This window comes from Lampris incognitus, chromosome 2, assembly GCF_029633865.1.
Source record: "Lampris incognitus isolate fLamInc1 chromosome 2, fLamInc1.hap2, whole genome shotgun sequence".
NCBI lineage: Eukaryota > Metazoa > Chordata > Actinopteri > Lampriformes > Lampridae > Lampris > Lampris incognitus.
The window spans coordinates 124,801,000-124,819,940 of NC_079212.1; the positions used below are offsets into that span (position 1 = coordinate 124,801,000).

The following is an 18,941-nucleotide window of genomic DNA, read 5'->3' on the forward strand; positions in this document are numbered from 1 at the left end:
ACATGCACATTTAAGGAGGTTACTTCCCAAACCAAAAGACACAAAAGAGGGCAGGAGAGTAAATCGTGCATAAGTGTTGGTTCAGCAGGGATAATCTACTACTTTCGGCTGCTCCCGTTAGGGGGCGCCACAGCGGATCATCCGTCTCCATGTCTGCCTGTCTTCTGCATCTTTCTCTGTCACACCAGCCACCTGCATGTCTTCCCTCACCACATCCATAAATCATCCATAAATCCGTAAAACACATCAGCAGGGATAGTATTAAATGAAAAAAAATTGATCTACAGAAGAATAAATATTTGAAACTAATACAGAATGCCGGAGAGCCTTACTATTATATTCCATTATATTTTGAATTGTCACCTGGTGCCTGAATTTCGATCTTTCCTAAACAAAAATAAAGACATTTCCTCCATAAATTGATGCAGAAACGGCACAAATTGGTGCATAAAAAATCACCATAATACAGGAAATGAAGTGTTTGATGCTCAAAATTTCCTAGGGGAAGACCCCCAGAACCCCTGCTTAATGTGCCCCCCAATGTTCAAACGAAACCTACGCTCATGTCTAACAGAGGCTACTGGTGAGCGTGGACAGTCAGCACTGAAAGCTTTTCAATATTGTTAGAATCATTATTTGCCACAAATATCTCTCTTCTACAACTTCAAATAATTCATCTCAGCTTTCTGTAACCCGTATGTGAAATAATAGAGGTCATCGGCTTGTATTTATCAAAATTGCTTCTTCTTTTTTTTACCTAATCAGATTCGCTTGTGTTGCGGGGGGGGGCCTTTAACCTCTTGAGTTGAGTTGCGTAACACACAAATGGTTAAAATGCCTTTGGACACAATGGGAAATTAAACGAAACAGCAACAAAATAAAATCTCCATATTTCATCAAGTGCGCGTTTTTCTTTAATTCTACCACCCTGAAAAACTAAAATGTTATCCATTATTTGTCAGTGATTTTAACTGGTCAGGTCGTCCACGCTCTTGTCCTCGTAACCTTTTCTCTGTAAGTGCGTCTGCGGCGGTAGTTCATGTGACCGCTGACGTATAGTGGGAGGAGACGTCACTAGCGACTCTCTTTTACCCAAGGTGGCTCCGCTGATCCGATCAGTGCCCGGCTGTCTGCTCACCCCCGTACCCGCCATCGGTACTTCCGCCGCTTTCACCTAACCAACACCAGCCAAGCCATGAAGATCTGGACATCAGAGCACATATTCAAGTAAGTCACGGATCCCAATAATGTATTTAGTTCCAGTGTTGGTGCATGTTTGAATAAACGTTGCCTTACTCGCTCGGTTAAAGGGTCTGTCTGTCCGGACAGTCTGGTTACTCTAGCCGGCGTATGTCATTGTCATCTACCTAGCATGTGAGACGATGAGTCAGTATATGTACCTCAACTATGGTTGTATTTAGTTTCTAGATTAGGATTTTTTTCCTGCAACGGCTCTCAATGACCTCATTGTAGAGAATACTTCCAGATTGCGTAAAGCGCTAACCGGCTGGCCGCAACCTTTGACCCACATTCTGACGCGCCTCTTCACAGCGTCATCTGACAACCACGCCGCGCTTACGTGACTCCATGGCAACCGTATTTTTATAATTAATCTTATTCTCCTGCAAATACTTCTTACATCATTGCAAGTTTTCTAATGAAAAACAAAAATCCGTGCCTTGTACCTGCTCTCATCGCTTAGTAAAAAAAAGCTGCCTTAAACTCAATAACCGATTTAATGCGTGACTATTTTTTTGCTTTTATTTTCATTACCCAGCTGTGTTGGGTGTTCATTTTGTGTTGTTCCCAATTAGAAAAAAAATGAAGAGGGAAAAAATTATCAATGAAGTTAACAAAAATAAAGTTTCTCCCTGGAAATCATGCACTGTATATTCGCCTCTAATATACTGTGGAAGCGCATCACTGATACCCTTGCGAGTTTCCTAAATCATAACAGTCGTGTTCAGCTAAAATAGATCTGAAGGTCATTAATTAACTCAGTTTCCACACTTCTACCTCCCTAATTCCCTGTCAATAGATTTTTAAAAGCATGTAGTGTAACTTCAATTAAATTGCTTGTCATTTATTCTCAGCCAAGTTATGTAAAGGATAGCACAACTTGGTCAGTTTCCTTTTAAAAAATAGAGCTGAAATGTGTCTTGCGTTGCCTCTGAAAACGCAAAATAAAACCTCATGTGCAGTGTAAGTCTTGCAATTTTTGTATTTTACTCTGTGCAAATCAGTCAGGGGAGATAACTGTCCCTTTCAACGGACAATAAAGATCATTCAGAATGTGTCTTTACATTTTGACTTGTAAGGCTACATAAAACATTTTTTTCTATTTTATGTTTTGTGTTCCCTCTCCCTCCCTTTACAGTCATCCTTGGGAGACAGTAACAAAGGCAGCTATGCAGAAGTACCCAAACCCCATGAACCCAAGCGTCGTTGGAGTGGACGTTCTGAACAGAAACGTAGATAAAGAGGGATGCCTGCACAGTGAACGGCTGCTCAGCACAGAGTGGGGCCTTCCATCTATAGTCAAATCTGTGAGTGCCACCTGATTAAGTTAAATCCACTTTTTCAGGATTCATCTTTTATAAGAACCTATTTATTAGTTGGCATCTAATTAATGCAGGAGTGATGTTGTGGCATTGTTAGCCTTCCAGTGTAATTAATTATCTTAGTCAAATGTCTTTATGCATGCTCAATAAACCAGGTAAGGAAATCACAGAAAGTTGAATCAGTTCATCTGGACACAATGTTCTGTCCAGATGAACTGATTTAACTTTCTATCTCAGTCAAACTTAGAAAGCATGTCCCACATTATGGCCTGCCATGGTGGTAAACTGGAGAAGCAGAGAGAAATGGATATGCTACATCCATTTAAAAAGTCAAGAGAATTACAGGGTTGTAATGAACGACAGTAACTTGGTTGTAGCACCCTTTCTCATGGCTGCTTCTTCATAATCAAGTGTACTGGCCATGTAGGTTTGCACTACATGGAATTTATCTCCGGTTTCGTGGCTCTCTCTGTGTATTTAACATAGAATAACAACACAACAATCTTCAGATATATACACAAAAATTGACTATATACAGGTGAAATAAGAGGCGATAAAGTGCAATGGTGCAGAGAATTCGAAGTGGAATGAAGCACAGTGTCACTTTAGTTGCATTTCACCTGTAAACTTGGCCTTCCTAGAGCTGGACCTTAAAGGATAGAGTGAATATGAGTTCTGGATCTGAAGTGACAATTGCTAATGTCGAGTATAAAAAAGTTATTTAACAGGTGGAAGCATAGGCATGAATCCAATTGTAGCAGAATGCAGTTAGGCTTCAGTCAGCGGGAACTGACCTTATCGGCAAAGGCTATTTCTGTGGGAGACGGCTGACCTGGTGTCTGGCTAGAGGCCAGGAGAGTTTATGGCTGTGTGCTGTGGCACATGCTGTACAGGACACAACACTGCCATTTCTGTCACTGCAGAGCTTTGACCCTTGATAGCATGTGATGTAACTTTTCCGACAGAGTGTAGGGTAGAGAGGGTTTACTTTGTTTTAACAGTTGGCAAAGTACAGCAATGGTATCAGTGCTGCACTTGGCATCTGCGTGTATTTTAACCTCTAGCTTTAGACTCAAGATATGAGTATTAAGATAAGTGTGAAAAAAGTTCAAGCGATATGAAGAGAATGAAATGACTGATCACTGAAGTAGGATGACTTCAACTAAACCTCAAAAAGGGTGTTAATATTCCTTCATATGTATTACCTATCCGTAGCTACTTTAAAAAGTACATTTGAAAATGTTCAATTTTGCAAAATCTAAGCTGTGTTCATGTTGTAGACATCTGGGGATTTCCTTTCCAAATCCCAACCTGAATACATTCACTGGGAATACCTAGGCTACAGGGTGTAAAGATCGCTTGTGTTGTGCTATGTTCTTTATTGGTTTGGCCCTCTAAAAAGTCTTGCTGGACAATAAAAGCTGATTTAGATAACCCTTCATTGCTCTGTATCATGGTCCAGCCTATTCAGTTATTAGCCAACAAGTTGCTCAGTTGGCTTAGATCCCTGGAAAGGTTACAGAAGACAGTCCCAAGATGACATCAATTACTATCCGCTCTAATTCTGTCTGCCGTCTATGACACTGACTGGCCCAGTGAACGATGGCACATTTAACATGGCCCTTAATCAGATTGTCTGCAATGAAGTCACTCCTAAGGCTTTGCATGAGATTAGACCGCTGTGTATCTAGAAGTGCACAGGCGCTAACCTTAAATCATTTTGCCCTTTTAAATCATTGTAGAGTTAATATTGTCATGTGATCTGATCATTGTGATCAGAATACACGATCTTTGCTCCCTACGCTCATCAATGAGCCTTAGGTGCCTATGACCCGGTTTTCAGTTCACCGTTGTCCTTCCTTGGACCACTTTTGGTAGGTACTGACCAGGGCATACTGGAGAACACCCCACAAGACCTGCCATTTTGGAGATGCTCTGACCCAGTTGTCTAGCCATCACAATTGGCCCTTGTCAAAGAAGCTCCTATCCTTATGCTTGCCCATTTTCCCTGCTTCCAACACATCAGCTTAAAGAACTAACTGTTCACTTGCTGCCTAATATATCCCACCCCTTGACAGGTGCCGTTGTAATGAGATAATCAATGTTACTCACTTACCTGTCAGTGGTTTTAATGTTTTGGCTGATTGGTGTATATGGGAGTGCCAGAGTTATCAGGTGAATTGGTCAGTTGGGAACTGCTGTTAGAATAGGTAGCCTGGTGGCCTTGTGATTAGAGTTAAGGTTACATTTAGAGTGCAGGCCTCAATTCTCAATTTCATTTTTGGCCTGGATCATCTTTGTCTTCATTTTCTTATGGACAGCATTTTAAATGGACTCCATTTTATGTAGCGCTTTTCTATCTGCAACAGACACTCAAGGCGCTTTACAATTAATTAATGCCTCACAAACGCGCTTACACATACACCGATGGCGGTGTCAACCATACAGGGTAACAACCAGGTCATCGGGAGCAGTTACGGGTTAGGTGTCTTGTTCAGGGACACCTCGACTTCTTTTGCAAGGAGGAGCTGAGAATCGAACCAGCAACCCTCCAGTTACCAGACCACCTGCTCTACCTCCTTCATCTCTTCTTTATCTTAGTCTTCTTCGTTTTCTTCTCTATTTTTTGTCTTAATGTTCACATTCACTTTTGATAGTGACCCATATCTGATATCAGTGCGTACAGTTTTCCATCCTGAAATAACTTGCATGTTCTAACAAACGGCCACAATTGGTGTCTTGTGATAATGCTCTCAGCCTTTTCTCTAGCAATTTGTTTTTCATGAGGAACAAGCACTGGTCACATGCAATCTGTGCACTTAGGTTGAGCTTGAATAGTGGCATCTCCTCACATAGATCTAAAATCAGTGACTTGCTGTCTTCCCACTGACTTCCAGCAGTGTCATTTTGTCCTAACTTCTCCCTTAACTTTGCCCCCACTAACATCCCATGTACATATGTCACAGGCATGTTTCCTTACCTCATTTCCCTGTAGTTTCACGCAGGATTGGTCAGTGTAAGACATGCCAGTCAATCTCTCATTGCTGTGTCATGGACACTGGCATGAAAAAGTATGTGAAGTCCATACATACTCCAATCGCATGACTGCTGGCTGCATCCAAGGTGCAGCCAGCTAAGTTGTGAAGACAATGAACGAATTGAATAATGTGTCAGCAAATCGCAGCCATTCATTTCAATTGTAGTAAACTATGCCTTAATTCTTTTCTTTCACTTTGATATCTTTAGATCATCGGTAACACGCGGACATGCACGTACATCCAGGAGCACTCTGTTGTGGATCCCAAAGAAAAGACGTTTGAACTTCAATCCTCAAATGTGAGTGATTATAATTGGAGTAAATGTCAGGTACAAATGAATGTGACGTTGAAAGGATTTCATTTTAATTTTCAAATGTTGAGTGACACCGTGGGTCCATCTCTAGTGAAAACACACTGATCTCATGGAGACTTGAGAAGAAAAACTTTCCATGTAATCCCTAGTCCCAAACCGAGATTAAAGAATGCTTTAGATGTCCACCTCAAATTTATTTGGGGATGTAGGCTTTCATAAGATATTATTATATAAGGTACATGTATGTTCTTATGAAAACCCTTTCACTAGGTTTACAAAACATGTCATGAATGTGTCAACCACAAACATGGTGCCATGGACAAATTTGACCCATTCCTGTTTTTGTTAAAGCAAGGGGAACCTACATGTACTGCAGGGTAGGAATTTTTTTCAAGCATCTCTGGAATGATTCCTTACTTGTTCCAGGTATAGCTGGCTGGTTGACATTTCCAACTGTATGGATCATATTATGTAATCATTTGACACTGTAATGACAATTCCTCTTGTTCGTTTGTTTCTGAGACCCTGCGTGTTTTCATATTTGCTAATGTTATTCCCTCTTTTGTTTCTGTAGATCACCTTCACAAACATGGTGTCTGTAGATGAGAAGTTAACATACAAACCACACCCTCAAGATCCTGAGAAGTAAGTTTCAACATCACAGGCATTTTAAGATAACACAATTTACCTTTCCTCTTATTCTTATTGTATGATACAAAATATATCAACAAACCTTTTTGACAAACTATCATGACTACCAGGGTGTTGTAAACAGCCTTTGTATCACTAAAATATATATTTTTGTAATTCTTCCAACCCTCACCTCTTAAGAACAATACTAACCCAGGAGGCCATCATCTCAGTGAAAGGAGTCAGTCTCAGCAGTTATCTGGAGGGTGTTATGGCCAACACTATCTCGACCAATGCCGGGAAGGTAAGAGACCCTTTTCAAATTCAGTTTGTTGTGGTGTCCTGGTGGTTCAACCATTTAAGCTCATCGTGTAGGCTCAGGCCTCATTGCAGTATCCTGGGTTCACGTCGGGCTAAGAGCCTTTTTTGCATGTCTCCCCCCTTCATCCTACATTTCCTGTTTGTCTCCACTTTAAAACTAACCTTAAAGAAAATTCTAAATGATGGCGGACAAATCTTTGGTACAAAACCACAACATGAGAATGTCTTGCAACCCACTGTCTCACTTTGTGAAAATATTAATCTCCCGGTATATGCCTTATAGGCTGACAAGTATTTTTTTAAATGAGAGTGGTATAAAAGATGAGGACACGGACCTTCTGAGCTAAGAGTCTGTGTCAAAACAGATTTTACAGGGCATCTTTCGCTCTTATTGTGAAAAATAACAGCTTAAGGGTCTTTGTGTATTGTCTTTCATCTGGAATTCTCTTTGTGGAATAATTAGAATTCTGCCACCGATCCGAACCCTCATTTAACTGTCAGACTCTTTTCCATATGAACAGATACTGTCACTTCTTTTCCTATTCTGCTGGGATCGGTTCTGTTTGCATCCTCTTATGAATTAACATCTTTTTGTATCTAATCTCCATCAGGGTCGTGAAGCCATGGAGTGGGTGATCAGAAGGCTGAATGCGGAAATAGAAGAAATTGCAGCCACTGCACGCGGGACCATACGAACACCCATGGCCGCTGCTGTCACTGAGAAATGACACCTCCTTCTCAAGCTTAACCTCAGCTCTACATCTTGGTGCAACTAATGCCAGCACAACTAAACAACCCCCCCCCCCCATGTTGCAGCAGTTTTTTCTATTTTGTAATACTCCTCGATGGTGAAATTCCTCAGTCTCTTCTAACTTATTATCTATATTAGATATGTTTCGTACTGCAACATGAAGTGATTCCAATGAGCAGCTTCAGGAGAAGCCTCTTGGTGGGACTGCATTGAGAAACCCAGGAAGACTGGGTGGTGTGCTCAGGGACAAGGTTGAATGCCACTGATATCTATGTTTGGAAATTTGTGGAACGAGTCAAGGTTAACAACAAGTTAGTCAAGGCATCAGTTCACTCAGATGAGAAAAGGTGCCAAACTTTTAAAACTACTCTTTGTCAGAGATGACTGACATACAACCTCATACTGCCAGTTGGTCTCCTAACCGAGCCCTGTGGGTTCACTGAAAGGAAGTTATAAGAAAAACATAGTTTGATGGTAGGAAATGTCCTGGCTTTGATTTGGTGAGGCACAATCCAGTACAAAGCATGTAAATAATAAACAGTAGGGTGTTCATATTTTCAGGATAAGTTAAATGATTTACACAGCCATGGGGAGAAACCTCATCAGGGCTGTTTATTAAAGAGCAACAAACCTAAATAGGTTTTTCTCAGCCATCTCAGTGATGATAAGAAAGCCTGTGCCAGGCATCAAATATGAGCCTGAACATAAGTACTGTATTCTGACATGATGGGATCAACATATATACTTTGGGGTTTTTTTTTTTTTGATGGAGTAATATAGTGGACCATCTAAAATGCAGTGTTTGTAGACTTTCAATCATTCTTCAATTTTTACACTTGGGAGTTTGCAAGTTGTTCAAATGCTTTGTTTTACAGTTGAAGCACCACACCAGTAGTTGCTAACTAACATAGAATGAACTAATACTGAATTCTATTTAGGTTTATCTACATGAAAATGAATCCTGTTCCCCCCTTCGATAACACAAGGAACAAAGCACACCTGCAAAGTGTGAAAAGCATTACAAGCGTTTAAATCTATACTTAAGCTTTGTCTTTGGCTTATATGGAATAATTTTAATTAAAAAATAAATTTCTAAATTTACAAAAGAGAACTTTAATACCTTTGCATTGATAAGAGCAAAAGTAGTTACAACATGCATTTATATTCATGATGAAAGTGGCTTGTCTTCATACTGTAATCTGTAACAGGAATATTTATTGAGTGAAATGGGTGACGTGTTGAAATGAGCGATGTGATGTTACATTCTTTGTTGCCAGTTGTACTTTGTGGATTTCGTTTTGGTACTTTGGAAAATGAAGTAGCTCGCTTGGTACTTAATTTATCATGTTAAATATAGAGCGGAAAGTTGTAAATGCACATATATGCCCCTGATTTCTCTAATGTGAAGTATCCAAGAATACAAAAACCTCTTGGTGGTTTAAATGGCAAATAATTCTACTGTAGAATTGAATTTGCTATTCTATTTTTGTATTATTATAAAGACACTAATGCATTGTGATTCTGTTTTGTTCTTAATGGTAATAGGATGGTGCTGACAGTGAATGGACTGCACCTAAACCTTGTTCTGTGATCACATCACATAATTCAACCATAGAGATGGTCACTGGAAAAATATGGGCCTGTTTTTGGAGGTGACGTCTGAGAGTGGAATAGTAAGCTAAAGTGATTCAATAGTAGATTATCAGAAAGACCCTGAAATTTTTGATGACCTTTCCTTTATTTTTTTAAAGGGCATCATTATTTTCAACAAAGCCATGCAATAATTTAAGACACACAAATTGGGCACACCTAGGTGAGTTGCCTGGTAAAACTACATTCTTCCACTGTTGGTGACAGTTTCACCGGTATGCCTGTGAAGCAAATTAAAAACAAGCCACACTGTCATGCTGTGGCCAAATATTACAATTCTCTTGTTCATCTCCCTTGTGTTCAAAGTTCAAATTGTATATTGTGTTGACATTTGGCGAGGATAAGGCTACATAAATTATTTACCTCTAAAAATAATATTCTGTAATGATGATATTGTCAACATTCACATTTGACATGCTCATGCATATATATATGGAAGAAAGTTGAAATGCTGCTGTTTGAGTTTCCTATCTGAGAGAATGTGTGAGATGTATAGTTAGAATGAATAAAGATTTCAAGCATCCTACCTGCAATACTACTCACTACTTTTTGTCTGTTGTGTGTCGAGTGCAGTGGGTAGTGACTAGCATGTTCAGTTTGTGGCACTGGGTAAAGCTGTCCACGTCAAGGTGTAGTAATTTCACCATTTCCACGCCAATTTGAATTGTAGGGCCAACACCCTGTCAAATGGTCATAGTGTGCTTATGTGTGACTTTTCCCTAACATTACATTACAGTCATTTAGCCGATGCCTTTATGCAAAGCGACTTAAAATAAGTGCATTTACACATGAGCGCTCCAATTTCAGTCTAAAACACATGAAGCACACACAACAAAAGGGCAAACAAAATGTAAATGTGTGATTTCACGATGCTGTGAATTTTCCACAGGTTAAAACGTTTTAATCATGCAATTCAATTAATTACCATCGTTTGCATTTGTGTAGAAATCTCAATATTCCCGTTCTTGTCAGTGCATTGACAGAAGTTTGCTGAGATGCGTTTAACCAGGATGAGGAATAAACAAAAGTCTACATTCTCTACCTGATTCAGAATGTGGAGAATGTAAAACAAACAGAAACAACAGCAAAGCGCAATGAAATATCTGGAAATAATTATGGCACGGTCATGAAACATTGAAGTACACAAAATTGAATTTGAAACGGAGTAGCAGAACTACCATTTTGCCACTACTTCGGGGCTTCTGTTGTGGAGTGCATAGGGAGTGGGCGGGTCAGGATGATTCCAAGGTCCCGGATATAAAAGAAGCCTTTAAACTGACAGTCCAATGACATTGGGATTTTACAGATGGCAGCATATAGTCCATGGGCCAGAGCCCAAAATTTCCTATTTCGGTACACTCAAGGTGGCAAAACTTACTTATAATTTTTGAAAGGATCCATGTCTGTAGATGATATTTTGGTATGATAACCATTCCTGAGTGGCAGCTGTATCACAGTTATCAGCTCATGAAGTTAACCACCCCCTAAAGTAAATTGCATTTTGGACGCTGGTGCATATCCTGGTTTAGCCTCATGGTCAGGACATTTTTCAATGTTCTATAATATTGTCTTTGGTATCATTTTAAAGGGGACCTTCTTAGCTTTCATTCAAGCCCTGTTGTGGATATTTCTCACAAATATAGAGGTCACTTGAGCTCTTCAACCTGTCAATAACACACATCTTTCTGCAATGTTCGCCTAAACTATATATACTTTCCTTTAGCCCTATGGCATCTAGGAATATCAGGGACACAAAACACAAAAACTGGAATACTCACAGGACTGTAAAGATTCAGGAAATGTATAATATACCCATACTATTTCATTGTGTGAGGTGATTGTGAACCTTAAATTAGAAGGGCATTATTACTAAGAAACTAACTAGACCAAAGCCAGTTAGTCCATGGGTCAGACCAGATATCGATATCACCCGAGGTGACACAACTTCACTGGTGCCATTTTATTTGGTACACTAACAGAAGTAAAATAATACATGATAACCTTTCCAAATGAGCAGCTATTTCATTTTTCTTTCAGGAAACCTGTTTCTGTGCCTCTCACGATTGTGTATTTGCCCAGATTTTTACAAATATAGCATTTCAACACCCCTGGTACTGATAAGCCTAGCTTAAACTCTGGGACAGTTCTTAGTTGGCCAACAACCAAGGATAACCAGTACTGTGTACTTCCATTCATTGTGCTAAGCTAGGCTAACGTGCAGCCAGATAGCTTTCTACTAAACACATATAGAGGAAACTGGTATCTATCTTCTTGTCTCACTCTGGAGAAGATTGTAAGCTAATTTCCCATAATGTTAGCATGTTCTTTTAATGTATATGTTAATATGATTAGTTAAAGTGGCTACGAGGAACTTTCATCTTGTGTTGATTTTAGCGGCCTCATGTGGACAAAATACAGCTGTTGCATAGCAACTAGGTAATGTATCTACTTGTGGCTATGTAAGATAAATAATGGTAATATGACGCTGGTGAAGCAAAGTAAACTTTGTTTTAGTAGTGTTCATACACCTAAGTTACATGTATTTGTTTGTATGTGGCAGGTGAAAACTGACTGAATATGGCCACTGGTGAACAAGCAAGTTTTTACCTAATACCAAAGCGCCCACGGGTGGAGTGCATTATCCACTGTTCTGATGATACAGATAAGCTGGTTTCACTACAAAGTGTCGACTCATGGAGAACTCTGCTCAGGGCAGCTCAGATACGAAATCATGCACCAGTTTTGAAACTGGCAAAAGACATTCCTGAGGGACAGATTCCAGCAATCTACTACCACAGAAAGTGTCGCAGTATCTTCACTATGAAGCAAATTCTTGATGGCCTCCTTGCAAAAGAAAAGAAAAGTTGTGTCTCTGCTGAAGAGAAACAATCTAAGAGAGTAGCTCGACATGCTCCAAGTACATCTAGGACTTACGATGCAGAGTGCATATTTTGTCAGAAAAACAGCAAATATTCCAAGAGACAGAATACGAGAGAAGTACTGGTGCAGTGTCGAGAACTGCGAGCTGATGCAAAGATCAGGAGTGCAGCCACAAAGAAAAGGGACAGCAGAATCCTTGCCATTGTGAGTAGAGACCTTGTAGCAGCTGAAGGGCACTACCACAGGTCATGCTATAGACTTTACACCAAAGAAGAGGTTTCCAAAGGAGAGGTTGCCAGCAATGAAGATGATGATGCTGCAGCCCAGTATGAAGCTGCTGTGAATAAGGCATACAATGAGCTGTTCCTCTTCATCAGGATGGAGCTTTTTGGCAATCCTCAAGTGATGACAATGACTGATCTCTCTTCTAGACTGGTAGCTTCAATGAACTCCCAAGGCATTGCCCAAGTCAAGGAATCAACCAAGAAGCACATAAGGCGAAACCTGGAGAGTGAGTTTGCTGGAGCCTTGCAGATATTCCCTGATGAGAAAGGAAAATTCCTCCTCTATCCCGATAACTTGTCCATGAGGGAACTTGCCAAAGAAAATCAGTCTCTCAAAAGGGAGCTGCAGACCCTGAAAAGTGTCAGTGCACAAGATGTTATAGCCAAAGCAGCCATCAAATTGAGAGCAGACATTAAAAGTCAAGATGTTCCTCAAACCTGGCCGCCTGAAGTCAAACCAGAAGCAGAATGTCCTACCATTCCAGAGTCGCTCATTATCTTCCTGTACTCTCTACTCACAGGCTCAAATGATCCTGATCATGCATCCCAGAGAGTGCAGTGCCTTCTGCAGTCATTTGGCCATGACATAGTATATGCAGTGACATGTGGAAATACCAAGCCTTCCAAGCACATTGTTCAGCCATTCAGTGTCAAATCGTTGACAGGAAATGTAGAGTTGATAAACATCCTCAACCGACTTGGTCACAGTGTGTCCTATTCACAGATGGAAGAGATCAACACTGCCCTGTGTCTCCAGAAACTCTCATCATCAGGGAGTGGCATTGCCCTTCCAACTAACATCCATCCTGGCATATTCACAACTTTAGCCTGGGACAATATCGACCGTCTTGAAGAAACTGTCAGTGGTGAGGGAACATCTCACAGAGTCAATGGGATTGCTGTGCAAGCAAAGCCAGTCAACCCACTTCCTGTCCAACCCATGCCCACTGTTCCCAAAACAAAGAAGAGAAGCATTGATGGACCCCCACCAATGTTACCAACTTACAATGCTGGACAACGGGTAGGGCCACCACAAAGCAAAAAGTCAGATGCCGATACTGCAGCCAATACTAAGCTTGCCAGAGAGAAAAACCTTCTTTGGGTCCTAGCACGCATGTCACAACAAGAAGAACAGTCAGTCAGCAGCTGGACAGGCTTCAACATCCTGACTCGAGGAGAGATGACGGTCATCCCCGCCAATATAGGCTATCTGCCTACCATCAATGCTCCAGCGACACAAATGTCTACTGTCAACGAGGTGCTTAACCAGTCACTGAGCATCATGCAGTGCTTAGGCCTGAGGAAGATTGTCTGTGTCTTTGACCAAGCCCTGTATGCGAAGGCTGTCGAGATCACATGGAAACACCATGACAAGTTCCATGATATCATCGTTAGGCTTGGGGTATTCCACACCATCAGCACACTGCTGGCAATAATAGGAAAGCGTTTCCAAGATGCTGGACTCAAAGACCTCTGCATTGAGTCTGGCATGATTGCAGAAGGCTCAATTGCTGGTGTTATGGATGGCCGCAAGTACAACAGGGCAGTGCAACTACACAAGCCCCTGTATGAGGCTCTCATGCGACTGACCTTGAATGGTTTCCTGTCCTGGTTGGAAGAAACTCACAGGAATGACATGGTTCACCTGAATGAGACACTGAAGACCATTGACAGCCTTGGGAAAGAAGTCTCACAACATGCTTTGAAGGAGGTCCTCGAGAACAGCTCTTGTACACGCATCATAGATCTATTTGAAGTCTACCGTGAGTTCCTTAGAGGTGGAAACGGCAGCCTCTCGAACTTCTGGATGTCCTATTTGGACATGGTTGAAATCTTGTTGGGGCTCATCCGAGCATCCAGAGAGGGAGACTGGATGCTACACTTGGCTAGCATTCGAGCAATGATCCCATGGTGCTTTGCTTATGACAGGATGAATTATGCACGCTACCTCCCCTACTACTACGCCCAGATGTCTGAGCTGCCCATCACACACCCAGATGTGTACACAGAATTCATGGAAGGAGGCTTCTCAGTCCAACTGGGCTCCACCAATCCCTTTGGCCGAATCCCTGTTGACCAAGCTATAGAAGAAACGGTGAACAAAGACACCCAAACAGCTGGAGGGACAAAGGGATTCAGCTTGAAGCCAGGAGCTGTGACCAAATATTATCTCACAGCTGAGTATAGAAGCATGTACCTCAGACAGCTGAGAGACCTGACAGGTCAAGGCAGGTGCAAATGGTCTCATCCAGATCTACAGAGTCCAAGGATCAAGAGAGATGAAGCAGATGTTTAGTCTCTCATGGACCTTATGGAGAATAACTGGCTCAATCCTATGTCCCCTGATGAGATTGATTTGGTTAGCCTCTCCACTGGCAACATGGCTCCACCTGATGTGACCATAGATCTCTTGAGAGCTCTTGAGAAAGGAGAAGAGGCCTACCAAGCATTCCAGCAAACAAGGTTAGATGCAGACCCACCACCTGTGAAATTCCACGACAAGATTACCAAGCAAAGTCTGAAAACATTCTCCAATGTCAGCACAAAACAAAGCTCATGGAAAGAAAGCACAGGATGTGGTTCTGAAGGCAGATAGAAACCTTTTCAGTCACATGATCCTGGTGGCTGAAAGCAGGAAGGTGAATCTGAAGGATGTCCTTGCCTACCCATTGGGCCCACTACCATGGGCACTGGCAAATGCTGATGGGTCCTTACGAAAAACAAACAAGGCTGCACTTGCCAGAGAGCTTGAAAAGAATGTATCTCCTGCAGAAGACATCCCAATCCCATCTACTTCCATCATTGATGGGATGAGCCTGGTCCAAAAAATGAATGGCAACAACAAAACCTTTGCACAGGTGGCAGAGTCAGCCTTGACCCAGGTCCTCCATGAGGGAGCACAGAGTGGGAGGATTGATGTTTTTTTTGATGTCTATCACCAGACTTCGATCAAAGATGCTGAACGACTGAACCGGGGTGGAGACATCACTCTCCAGTACAAGAATCTTGCAGGGGGACACCACGTCCAGCAGTGGAGAAAATTTCTGTGCAGTTCCTCCAACAAGACCAGTCTCATCAAGTTTCTGGTGGAAGAGTGGAAACTCCCACGATACAGAGCTATGCTGCATGGCAAGGTGTTGTACATGACCTGTGAGGAAACCTGCTACAAGTTGACAGAAGATGGGTGTGAGGAAGCAGCAGAACTGCACTCCACACATGAAGAAGCTGACACCCGTCTGCTCCTGCATGCATTGCATGCAGCAAATGCGGGCTCAAAGTCAGTTATCATCACAGCTGAGGACACTGATGTCATGGCGCTTTGTCTTGGCTTCCAGAAGGACATCACCTGTCCCATCTACCAGAAGTGTGGGACTCAGAACCGCACACGGTTTGTCGACATCACCAAACTGGCAAGTTCACTTGGAGACAGCATCTGTGACAGCCTAATTGGCTTACATGCCTTCACAGGCTGTGACACTGTCAGTGCATTCGCTGGTCGAGGGAAACTGAATGCCCTGGAGATAGTGAGAAAGCACACTTCCTGCCAAGAGACTTTTAGTCAACTGGGACAGACATGGAATGTGAGTGATGAGCTGTTCCAGAAAATTGAGCAGTTCACCTGTCGGATGTATGCTGCTAATAGCAGCACTGCTGAGGTGAACAAACTGCGTTACCAGCTCTTCTGCACCAAAAGGGGAGAGGTTGAGTCCAGCCAGCTGCCACCATGTAGAGACTGTCTCTTTATGCATGTTCAACGAGCCAACTATCAGGCAGCAATATGGAAGTGCTGTCTGCAGGCTAACCCTGTGGTGCCAAGCCCTACTGAGTATGGATGGACAGACGATGAAGGCAAGCTGGCCATTTACTGGATGCGCTCCCCACCTGCACCAGATGTGGTCTTGGAAATGCTAACATGCAAGTGTGTGCATTCATGTAAAATGCCAAGCTGCATGTGCCTGTCAAATGGACTTCCATGCACAGACATGTGCAGGTTACAGACCTGCAGTAACCAAAAACAGCAGGATGGTCCAGAACTGGACTTTGAACTTGGGGAGTCAGATGATGAGAGAAACGAGCAGTTTGATGAATGACAGTGTGATGATTCTGATGGTATTACTGTGGTAGTAGTCTATTGATGCACAGGATGTTGATTCTGGACTTGGTTACCCAGAGCTTGATAACAATAATGTAACCATATTCACATATACCCATATACCCATTACCCTACCCATTACCATTACATATACCCACTAATGATATGGGATTACATGTATCATTGAACAAGTATATGTAAATGTCAATGTTGTTTAAAATATTAAAATAGTTCATTACCTCACTATGGTATTCCTTTTTATCATGTATTTTGATTGTGTATTTAAACAAATGTATAGAGACCAGTTTGTGACCTAACTGGCTTTGGTCTAGTTCTCATTTAAGGCTCACAATCACCTCACACAATGAAATAGTATGGGTATATTATACATTTCCTGAATCTTTACAGTCCTGTGAGTATTCCAGTTTTTGTGTTTTGTGTCCCTGATATTCCTAGATGCCATAGGGCTAAAGGAAAGTATATATAGTTTAGGCGAACATTGCAGAAAGATGTGTGTTATTGACAGGTTGAAGAGCTCAAGTGACCTCTATATTTGTGAGAAATATCCACAACAGGGCTTGAATGAAAGCTAAGAAGGTCCCCTTTAAAATGATACCAAAGACAATATTATAGAACATTGAAAAATGTCCTGACCATGAGGCTAAACCAGGATATGCACCAGCGTCTAAAATGCAATTTACTTTAGGGGGTGGTTAACTTCATGAGCTGATAACTGTGATACAGCTGCCACGCAGGAATGGTTATCATACCAAAATATTATCTACAGACATGGATCCTTTCAAAAATTATAAGTAAGTTTTGCCACCTTGAGTGTACCGAAATATCGTCTGGCCCATGGACTAATAGCAGAGAAAGACGGCAACGGAGAGAAATACTGCCACCCCCAATTTTGGAGGATTTAAAAAAAAGAAAAAAGAATGCGTCACTCGTGACGTAATGGGCGTTCTGTAGCAGCCAATGGTGGATGAGTAGAAACCGTCTCTCAGCCAATCACAGTCTTTTGCGGAGTTAAAGGTTTTTAAAAGTGGGACATTTGAAATCAAACAAGCCACTGCCAAGGGAGTCGGAGGTTAGCGTTAGCTTACCCGTTCGTAGCTGACCCCTTGCTTTGTCGTCAAGTCCAGAATCGGTTGTTTAGAATCGTTGTTCTTTATACGCGCCAATGGTCGTTTTTTTAACTATATATATAAAGATAAAAAACACGACGCCGTGGAGGCTGATTGGAAAATCAGCCACGCAGAACTTTGCACGTCTATATCGTTAGCTATTAGCCGGCTACCTTTCTTTTGCTCCAACGGTAGTCAGCTAGCCAGTTTACCAGCTATTAGCAGGTATTCTAACGGAGATCTGTTGTTTTAAGATTCCTTTTATTCGACAGGTGGGAACCGGAGAGGGGGCTCTAGTTGGCCTTCGTGATTTGATTGATAGGGGGTAAGTTATATCAGTTAAACTAATGATTAACAAGTTTTTGCTTACTCCCGTGCCTAGCTTGCAATTTTGCTTCAGCCCGTTTGTGGTAGTCTAGCTAGCAGTTTGAGTCGGGGTACGAGAGAGCAGTACGCTAACATACATGGTAGCCGTGCTTAACGCTACATGTAATCCCTTTTTGTCGTATGAACGTGTAGCATGTTCTTGCTAAGCTGATCTTAAACCTAGTATCAAATTTGATGAGACTATCAATGCGTTGCCTTTTATTGCACATTTTCTTGTGCTCTCAATCATTTCACCCTCAGATTCACGTAAGGGTTGTTTTTTTTTTTTGTCAAAAGTGAAGCGAATTCAAATAATGGGCAAAACGTGGTGCAATGCCGTGAAGGCTAGTTTGTTAAAGTATTTATTTCTGAGTCTGAGGTGAGTGTCATCGCTGGCATTAGTTGTTGGTCAAATGTGATATTTTCTTGAGTCTTCTACCAGGCCTCCTTATTTTATCTCTGCTGGGCATGCGCGATCGTCCAAGTCCGCAGCTGTCCTTGGAAGGTGGAAAGTCGAGCCTTTAGGGGGGAAGTTCTGCTTCACTACACTGGTGAACGCCGAATAACTCAACTGATATTTGACGCTGTGTTAGAGTTACACACGCTGCAACACAAAGTATCAAATGTTGCGTTTCACGATGGTAGTGAGACCAGCTATGTTGTATGGTTTGGAGACGGTGGTATAGACGAAAATACAGCAGGCGGCGCTGGAGGTGGCAGAGCTGAAGATGCTAAGATTTTTGTAGGGAATAACAAAGGAAGACAGGATTAGGAACGAGTGTATTAGAGGAACAGCTCAGGTTGGACGGTTTGGAGACAAAGCAAAGAGAGGCAAGACTGAGATGATTTTGGACATGTGCGAAGGAAAGATGCTGGGTATATTGGGAGAAGGATGCTGATCATAGAGCTGCCAGGCAAGAGGAAAAG

At 41.8% G+C, this 18,941-nt stretch overlaps 1 protein-coding gene across 1 annotated transcript; it reads left to right on the top strand.

The window, feature by feature from the left end:
• The first annotated feature begins 1,092 nt into the window (after positions 1–1,092).
• On the top strand, positions 1,093–9,790 carry prelid3b (PRELI domain containing 3). Its single transcript, XM_056273742.1, has 6 exons — positions 1,093–1,227; positions 2,378–2,546; positions 5,808–5,897; positions 6,487–6,557; positions 6,744–6,846; positions 7,475–9,790. Exons 1-6 carry the CDS (start codon positions 1,196–1,198, stop codon positions 7,589–7,591), a joined length of 582 nt encoding a protein of 193 aa, XP_056129717.1. The 5' UTR covers positions 1,093–1,195; the 3' UTR covers positions 7,592–9,790.
• Positions 9,791–18,941: the final 9,151 nt, after the last annotated feature.

What these genes read in the sequence shown, in the direction of transcription:
- prelid3b (XM_056273742.1), top strand. Translation starts at nt 1,196, where the DNA reads ATGAAGATCTGGACATCAGAGCACATATTCAA. An exon ending in ACATCAGAGCACATATTCAA is followed by an intron (nt 1,228 to 2,377) that starts GTAAGTCACGGA and finishes CTCCCTTTACAG; the next exon opens with TCATCCTTGGGAGACAGTAA. An exon ending in CACCCTCAAGATCCTGAGAA is followed by an intron (nt 6,558 to 6,743) that starts GTAAGTTTCAAC and finishes TCACCTCTTAAG; the next exon opens with AACAATACTAACCCAGGAGG.